Source organism: Cebidichthys violaceus, unplaced genomic scaffold (genome assembly GCF_023349555.1).
Source record: "Cebidichthys violaceus isolate CVI_PGR_0920_01 unplaced genomic scaffold, fCebVio1.0.p SCAF_17, whole genome shotgun sequence".
NCBI lineage: Eukaryota > Metazoa > Chordata > Actinopteri > Perciformes > Stichaeidae > Cebidichthys > Cebidichthys violaceus.
The window spans coordinates 10150239-10159723 of NW_027176340.1; the positions used below are offsets into that span (position 1 = coordinate 10150239).

Genomic DNA, 9485 nt, shown 5'->3' on the forward strand with positions numbered 1-9485 from the left:
GCGCGTTTTAAGAAGCGGGTCGCACACCGGCAGCGTCAAGGTGAGGTTTATTTCTATTGTAAATATTTTAAACAACAATTATAGGATGTTATATATGTGATGAAGTTCATATGCCGTAGCCGTTGTATTTACATCTTTTTGTGTGTGCTTTTTGACGGATGCTGTTAATTATTTGACAAACTGACATTAAATGAACCTTATATTCCTAAACGATAGTCCTCATATAATAATAATTGACACCTTGGACTTGCAGGGTGATGCATGAAATGTGGGGGGCATAATTAACCTTCGAGAAGAAGTCAAAGCATCTGCCTTGTGTGTAATGCCAATTACACCCCAGCGTAACAGTCAGTCTTTTGATGATAATGATTTCCACCATATTAGTGAGGCAGTTAAAGCAATGATCCTCAACAGGCAGGGGGGAATTATAATTTGCATATGACGTTAATTTGTTTTCTTCACTCAATTTATTCTTCCTAATTCATGACCAACAGAAAATGTATTTTGTCTTAAGGGGTCTAATAATTAGGTAATTTAGACAAAATTAGGTCTGATGTTGCTGCAGTTTCTGTCTGCAGTGTCCTTGTTCGCATAATTGCATACTTTAGCTCACAGAAAACAGTTTCTACTTTTCAAAATAAAAAAGTGAATTTGTAATGATAATACAATGATAACAATGATAAAGTAGTTGCTTTCCAAAATAATATTGAAATAGATGTGTGCTAAGCTTTTTGATAAATGCATTTCACAATTAATTACATTACATTAGAGTCATTTATCAGATGCTTTTGTCCATAGCGACTTACAATTCAGTATCTATCTACACACCGTAGATGTAGCTACGGGAGAAATTTTGGGATTAAGTGTCTTGCTCAAGGACACATTGACATGAGACTAGCAGAGCAGGAGCTGGGGATTGAACCACCTACCCTCTGATTGATAGGCGTCCCTGCTCTCCACTTAGCCATGGTCACCCCTGATTAATTGTTTCATTGATTTCTCAAGCATAAACTCCACACATTCTCTTCATTTAACTTCCCAGATATGAAGAGTACCTCTTTTTTGACTCATATCTTATTGCAAACTTAATGTATTCAGGTTTTTGGATTGATGTTTGGTTAAAACAAGACATAATGCCATGCGTTATATAGACAAAAAAATAATCAGGAAAGTAATGGGAAGATTAATTAAAACAATCAATATTTGCTGCCTATAGTGATATGTATTTCTGGTTTAATTTAAAATATCCTTGATTTTAAGCTTGATTAAAAACATTTAAAGCCCTTAATATATAATTAGCTCAAGTTCGGGAGTTTATGTGAATCACTAAGTTTAAAAGTGTGATTTGTGAAACGAGAAAAAGAAGAAATGTTAAACTGAAGTTTAACCCCAATAATTATCTTCTTCTGGTGGGACTTTTTGTTTCATCTTTCTATTATCTCCTTTTACAGCAGGTGGTGAACAAACCCTGAAATTGGCACAGGATGTGTTGACATCTCCTCGTTGGTCCTCCAGTTTTCCTCTCTGAAATGGAGCTCTTGCTGCAAGGCTCCTCTTGGAATGCATCCACACTGTTCCACAACACCAGTATGCCGCTAAACGCCACTGGGAATTACACCAATGACCAATTCATGGAAGTCAACCTCTTCGAAATCCTGGGTCCAAAACGATCTCCCTTCTTCCTCCCCGTCACCAGTGTTTACCTTCTCATCTTCATCACCGGCTTGTCTGGGAATCTGCTCACATGTGCAGTGATAGCAAAGCACAAGAAGATGCGAAACCCCACCAACCTCTACCTGGTGAGCCTGGCCGTGTCGGACCTCCTTGTGCTGTTGTTCGGGATGCCTCTGGAGATCTACGATCTTTGGCAAAACTACCCATTCCCCTTTGGCGAGGGCGGCTGCTACTTCAAGACCTTCCTCTTCGAGACGGTCTGCTTTGCCTCGATCCTCAACGTCACGGCTCTCAGCGTGGAGAGGTATATAGCCGTGGTGTACCCGCTCAAAACGCGGTACCTGTCGACCAAACAGCATGCCAAGCGGGTCATCACCATCGTGTGGGCGGTTTCGATGACATGTGCCATCCCCAACACCTCCCTGCACGGCGTCTTCTACCTCCCAGAGAGAATGGAGGAGTCGGCTATATGCACTGTGCTGAAACCCCTGTGGATCTATAACATGCTCATGCAGATCACCACTGTGTGCTTCTACTTTGTGCCCATGATGGTGATTAGCGTGCTGTACCTGGTGATGGGCCTTCACTTGTGCCGGGAAAGGCGGCAGCCCAGCGGGAACCTGGCAAGGAACTGTAGCAGCATCATTCAAAGGAAGATCAGTGTGAACGGACGCAGAAGACAGATCAACAAGATGCTCTGTGAGTTATTTTGTCTCTTCAGAAAACATGACTATTACCGTGAAATGTTGTCATGGTTGGGCGGCATATATCCTCTAATCTGTGATATCAATGCCAAGGCATGTGCCTAAAGGCAGGAAAACACAGAGCAAATAATACCAGAGAACTGTCAATTCTTTGTGTGGATAATTTATATTCTGGAGTGAGTCACATTGGGGCTTTATGAGGTTTTATGTAGTTCTTACAGTCCACCTACCCCCACTGTATGGCTCTTTACTCTAAATTAATTGATTCCTTCTTTTCTGTATGAGGAGTTTCATTCTAGATTATATCCATCATCAAATGATTTTAGTAGGCGGTATTAAATTGCAATGAGTCATCTTAAAGGACATGAAAACATATTTCCTGAATCAATCTCTTAATGTAAGTGATGAAATCTTACATTACCACGAAGGTTAGAGCATTTATGGTCTTGATCGGTCAGGTATTTCTACAGCCAATTTACTGTTATAAAAATAGTTGATTATATTGCCAAGGAAACACAACTGTCAGTCAAATCTGAACACAGACAACATGCAGTTAGTGGGTCCACCACTGCAATTTTCTTTAATTCGATTTTCTTCACCCTTTCTGTATCCAGGATACTCCCATTGAGATTTTAAATCTCTTTGACAGGGGATTCCTAGTCAAGACTGCAGCGTACATGAAAGCCACATAAAAACACAGATAACAGACTTAAAACAGCAAACATTTTAAAGAACCAGGACTGAGAGGGGAAGACTGTCAAACCATGCTGCAGTAAAATGAGCTGTTTGCTAAACGGAATCTGGTGCTCGCAGTTGGGTTCATCAATAAAGCCCATGACCCCCACTGTCTCAGACACTTGCATCCCCAGGACAAGTTCTTAGTTACACATCCTTGCACATCTTCTCTCTATTAATATACAACTGCCACTTTAATAATATACTTGTTTTAACATACTGCTGTTTGTTTGTTACGCTAACAGGCTAAACTAAGATGGAGAACAAAGTCAACATTGTATGCAAAAACATCAACATGTTAGCATAGGTTTGAGTTTGAACTCATTGTGTTGAAACTTACACAACTGCTTGTAAGAGCTCTTGTGAAGATCAAAAAGTCTCCAAAAGTACATGTCAGACAGACATGAAATGTACAAATCGTACGAGGTATTTCATCTTGGGTTTGAATATTTCACTCAGTCTAAACATCATATACTGTAGATTCAGTGACGAGCTGAAACAAGATGAATCCGAATATAAATGTGATTCTGCCAAAGAACGTAGAAAAAGAGGATTTTTTACCCAACCGTTTAGCTCGACTCCAAGGGAAAAAGTGAAACAACTTCTCTCACAAACTCTGTTGTTGGTAAAAGAGAGACTAAGCGTCAAATGTTTGCCACTCACATTTATGAATAGCTTTCAATGTGTGATGAGCCAATAAGCTCCCAACAAAGCAAAGTCAGCTAGCTTGATGCCATATGCCCACCATCGTAAACAGCCAAACAGCCTGCTGCACCTCCATCAGTGAGATCATGCGGAGAGCATTTTGCATGGATTATTAAGAGGGGAAAGGAATGAATGCTTTATCGCCATTATCTGCCACACTTAAAGTGAAATTACCATCCCATATTTTTTTAAGACTTTATGCACTGTGTGCTGAGTTTTATTTTTTAGACAATATAAAAAGAAACTATAATGGGACAATATTATTCCAGCTTTATCCTGTAAAGTAAATGTCATTAGATCTTCTCATATTTATCGAAAAAAAACTTTTAAAGATGCAGTGTGAAGCATTTAGGGAGGTATATTAAAGGGAATATAATATTAATAAGGATGTTTTCTTTTGTGCATAATCACCTGAAAAATAATAATCGCTGTGTTTACGTTTCCATGATTTTACAGTAGCCCAGAACGAACAAACCAAACCCTGTTTCTACAGGGTCATTTGTCTTTTCACATTGGATAATGTAGTTTGTCTACATGCTGAGCATAGGAGAAGTTTTATTTGGTTGCAATCTGCAACATCACTGCTACATGCAAACAAATCCTACACACAGCACCTTTAAAGGATGTGTGGGATTTTTCGGGGGATATATTGTGGCTGTTAAAGTGACATAACACTGCTTTTGCTAAACAGCGGCCACTGTGGAAAGGAGTGGCAACAAGTCAGTTGCTTCAAAGACATTAAGCAACCTGATTGAGAGTGAGTTAAACTCAATGAGGGCTGCAAACAATTATTTGACTATTTGAATAATCTGCCGGTTATTTTCTCAATTAATTGATATTCTCAGTGAAGGATCAAGTCGATCAAAATAGTTGCTGATAAATGTTCTGCCAATCGACAAATTGATTAATGGACATTTTTGGGCTATTCCTCGGTGTTGGTGCCATTTGCACATTTTGACTTTTCAAAATTACATTTTTAGATACAGGACTGAAAGTAAAAGGACTGAGTTTTTTCTTTTGCATGAGCAAATGCATGCAATGTAGCTACATGACATCAATACCAGTAGCATGAGAACACTTTGCATCTTAAAGTGGAGATAGCAGTGAGAGAACTTTTTGGTCTTCCAATGGCCCTCAGGAGGTGTTATTTTCCCCCAAGAATGTTCCCGCCTTACTGTGCTGTGATTGGCTAGTACCTACCAGTTCTACTATTCTGTGATTGGCAGCTTATCTGGCTACAGCCATGTGCTTTCCTATGCTGTGACAAGAACGTGGAGAAGGGAGTTTGGCGTGGATGAAGTTGTTAGATTTTCCTTTATTTAGCAGCTGGCTGGTTGGTTAACTAGTTAACTAATTCCACCATGCTCTCATGCTACACTGGTTACAGAAAATGAGCACACACTGCGACTCATCTGACAATAGCCTGTGACAAGAGTGTGCTGACGAAGCAGTTAAGTTGTTTAATTTTATTCATTTGCAACTAGCTAGCTATTTCGCTAATTCCACTTTTGTGCTACACTGGTTCCAGAAATTGACTGCACATGGAACAAGTTTGCCTCTGCCGGAAAGTATCCTTTGGTTAATGTATCAAAACTATTTCATTAGGTTTAGGACAGGGTTCGGCAACCCGCGGCTCCAGAGCCGCATGCGGCTCGGCTCTTCCCTCTGTTGCGGCTGCCTGAGTCTACATCCACACTAATAAAAAAAAAGTTTGAACAAACAAAAACGATCTCCGTCCATGCGGCGTTTCAGCATCGTTTTTGAGACCATCTCCGTCCAGACTACAACGCCTGAAAACGAATATCACATGACTATTCACGTACACTGTGCATGCGGGTGGGGCTGGTGTAAATAGGAAGTAGATTGGTTGCTCAAAGCCGCTAACCTGACTTCAGACGTCCGCTGCGTAGGTCTGATAACGCTGCTGGACACGCCTCTCACTAATCGCTCCATTAACAGCTGCTTCCTCCCCAGAAATGCAGACTTTAACTGAACAACAGCTGCTAGTAAAGACAACAAGGTCAGCAACGCCTGTAATCAGTTGTCCATGTTAAATTAACCTGGTAGTTGATAGATAACCAAGGCTGTTGTTTGTGAATTTCCGGGTAAGGGTCACGTGACAGGGGTGTGACGAATCAGGGAAGGACACGTCGTGACTGCTAAGAACCAATCAAGTAGCGAACGTGGGTGTCTTCGTCTATACTGTGTCATTGAAAATAAAAAATGTTTTAATAGTTTGTCAACTAAAATGTGACATCCTATTACGTCGCTGTCAAGCGCCTTTCCCTGCAGGTGGCTAATCATGATTTGCAGACCCCCGTCCTCGGTAAACTATCAATGGATAAATCCAAAAAAAGAAAAGTCATCGAGGAAAATAGAGAGTTTAATTCTGAACGTATTCATTTGCTTTCACTGCAAACAATGCCAGCTTACCTGTATGCTTGATATGTGCAAAAAATTTTATGTAGAAAGACACTTCCAGAACAAACACTCAACATTTGCTGAAAAGTATCTCGCTGGAGATGAGCGAAAAAGAGCGATTTCTCAACTGCTGCAGCAAACTCTCCTCTTCATAAGAGTTTGATATTGTTATAACAGGTAAAATAGCAATAAAATGTAAATAATTGTCTTTTTTGTCTATTTTCATAAATACAACTAACTATACTTTTTGTATATATAATATAACTATATTTAAAACTTTATAGCTGTAATATCAAATAGCTTTTGCGGCTCCAGACAAAATTTATTTGGTGGAAAATAGGGCAAAATGGCTCTTTGGATAGTAAAGGTTGCTGACCCCTGTGTTAGGGTAACAGGGCTAAGTGAAAACACAGGGACATGACTAAATGTGTATTAGTCATGTTATGAATTGTATGATGAGAAAATGTATTTGTCTAAATTGAGAATAATCATTATATTTCATGGTGAAGTTTAGTGTTAGAGAGTAAGGACAGGCTAAAATCCATTTTTTTATTTTTATGTTCTAGGTAGTTTTCATTGATGTTTTACATGATTTATCTTCAAATTGCAATTAGGGAGCACACTCATTACTGCTTGATAATATAATGCATTATACAGATATGTGTCATGCATATTTATGCATGTGATTTTCTGGGAACAGAAAAGGCACCAATTTAGTCCATTGTCCACATGGACATAGTCCACATGGCCATTTTGCAGCTCTACAGTAGACTGACTTTGTTACACAGCAACATTTATCTAAAATTTGGCAACATCAGCAAATATAAGCCACCGTAAGCTACTGGTCGCACCAATTAAGTCTTTATAACAAAACCCACAAGTGTACTGAAGTGTATATTATCGTTTTTTATTACGGATAAACTTTGCTCATTTGTCATACCAAAAACAGGGTGTTGTAGTAAATCTGGATCCCACTAGTGTCTATTGTAGGATGATGTTCTTATAGCATTTAGCTCCATTGTCTTTCCAGTATCTTCATCTAATTTGATCTTGCCCATAAGGGTACCAATGGCAGCAACAAAGAAAAGTGTTTAACCTGCAAAAAAAATATATATATATTTTAATCCGCCTCATTCTCTTTGGCCTGATCCTCTAGCGATTGTGGTGGCAGTGTTTGGAGTTTGCTGGGCGCCCTTCCACATCGAGAGGCTCCTGTGGAGTTCCATCAGCCAGTGGACCGATTTGATGTACAACATTTATCAGTACGTCCACATCGTGTCGGGCATCCTCTTCTACCTCAGCTCTGCAGTCAACCCCATCATCTACAGCCTGCTCTCCACGCGGTTCAGGGAGTGTTTCCGAGAACTCGTTTGCTCCCAGACGGAGGATAACAATTCTGTCAGAGACTCGCCGCCATTCCCTAAGATTTTAGTGGAACCCTCTGTCTCAAGTGGCAGAGCTCAGGCTGAAGGGAAGGACTCCAACACTTTCATCCCTTTGCTGTCTCCTAACATGAAACCAAGCATGGACACTGCAATCCTCACATGTGCATGTAAAGAGACCTCTGTGTTCTAACTTAGACTAGATTTGAATAAGCTGACAAGCAACAGAGAAACCATAGTTGGACATTTTGGACACAGTGGAATGAAATACATTTTCATGTCTCATGTTAATTATGAATTTATCTTGGGTTACATGCTAAAATACCTATGTGAAGTGCTACATCATAAGTCAGTATTTAAAAATAAAAATCCCTCTCTTTTCTCTTACTCATTTTGAACTGGGGAACAGTTCCATAAATGTAAGCAATGAAATGGGATTTTGGTTGACGATGCTAACCCCCAACATCATATAAACAAGTGGTGAAGCTAGAGACGCTCTCACTTGCGTTTCCTTGAAAAACGACACGTCTGGGTTTCATGAGAACAAAAAGACGTTTATACACTTTCTACGCATTAAACAAAGGGATATAACGTGTTAATTAGTGAGATTTAAAGGTGCAGATTCATATCCCTTGTTTCCTGTCTTTATGCTAAGCTAACTGTCTGCTAGCTCCAGTGGTATTGATATTCTCCTTTAACACTGCGAGAAAGTGAAGCTGTTTCTCAAAGGTTTTGAATGCTTTCTTTAAACTTACATGTCATTAAATAGCTTGTACGTGAACTTTTGATTTGTTTGTTTGTTGTTATGAATAATATTGTTCAACAGTGCCTGCATATTTCACCTACTGTCTTATTCTGTGACTGCTGTATGCCTTAGAAGATGAATCCAGAGGGAAACTGGGACAATCCAATCCGATCTAAATGATGCATGTTGTACTTGGTTTTTTGTATTTGGAAAATTGATATGTTGCCGGGCAGCAAAAACAGGTCAACTGCTTCTTCTCGTGAACAAAGACTGTAATACTTCACTTGAGATTTTCTAATTTTTCTCATGCACAATATTTGATTGAATGGTCAGCCCTTGTTCAATGTGCTTGCAAAAAAAATGATTTTGGCTATTGTGAAATGCCTGATTTAAAATAAATATATGTTGAAGCTGTCCACACGTAGCTATTATTATCTTTCATACCCATCGTAATGCCTGGTTAAGCTTTGTGTTCTGTTTCTTTGATGACTGAAATATAAATGCAGAGATCATCATCATGATTGTATTGTATGATTGTTGCTTTGTGGAAGGCTGCATAAGCCTGTCATTTATCTCAAATAACAAGCCTCAACTAAGGCAGAGAATCAACAATGGGCGTACTTTACACGTTGGTTTTGTTGGATTACAATACTGCATGAGCCATGACTGCATTTTTCCTCCAAACCATCCATCAGAATAAGCTTAAATCTGTGGGCCTTGACAGCATAGCATTTCATAGTTGAATGGCAGTTTCAATATTTCCATCCACAGCCAGATGAAGTGAACACAGTATATTTACTTCTTCACATTGCCTCAATTTTACTCGCTGCACCTGGTACATTTTCAATATCTATCCCATTTCCATCATATATTCAGACACATATTCTAATATGAGCGGTAAAACATCGGCCTTGGCCATATGGGTTATTTTTGTAAGCTTGAATCTGTCATTTTCCTGCTGCAGTCAGAGCAGTGTATTCTTCTTCTTGGTGTTAGGGGTTGAGACAAATTAGAGTCCATTTACGAAACAGCAATGATTCACACAGGCAACCAAAAGCCTCTCTGTCCTTTATCGCCTCTTATTTGGGCACCACAATATTTTGCATCTTTGCGCGTCCT

General features: G+C 39.4%; 1 protein-coding gene across 1 annotated transcript; it reads left to right on the forward strand.

The window, feature by feature from the left end:
• nmur3 (neuromedin U receptor 3) lies at window positions 1–8771 on the forward strand. Its single transcript, XM_068711768.1, has 3 exons — window positions 1–40; window positions 1452–2373; window positions 7396–8771. Exons 2-3 carry the CDS (start codon window positions 1530–1532, stop codon window positions 7812–7814), a joined length of 1263 nt encoding a protein of 420 aa, XP_068567869.1. The 5' UTR covers window positions 1–40; window positions 1452–1529; the 3' UTR covers window positions 7815–8771.
• The last annotated feature ends 714 nt before the right edge of the window (window positions 8772–9485 follow it).

Excerpts from the sequence above, each read along its gene's own strand:
- nmur3 (XM_068711768.1), top strand. The coding sequence starts at position 1,530 with ATGGAGCTCTTGCTGCAAGGCTCCTCTTGGAATGCATCCACACTGTTC. Across the intron at positions 2,374-7,395 it reads ACAGATCAACAAGATGCTCT|CGATTGTGGTGGCAGTGTTT; the intron begins GTGAGTTATTTT and ends CTGATCCTCTAG.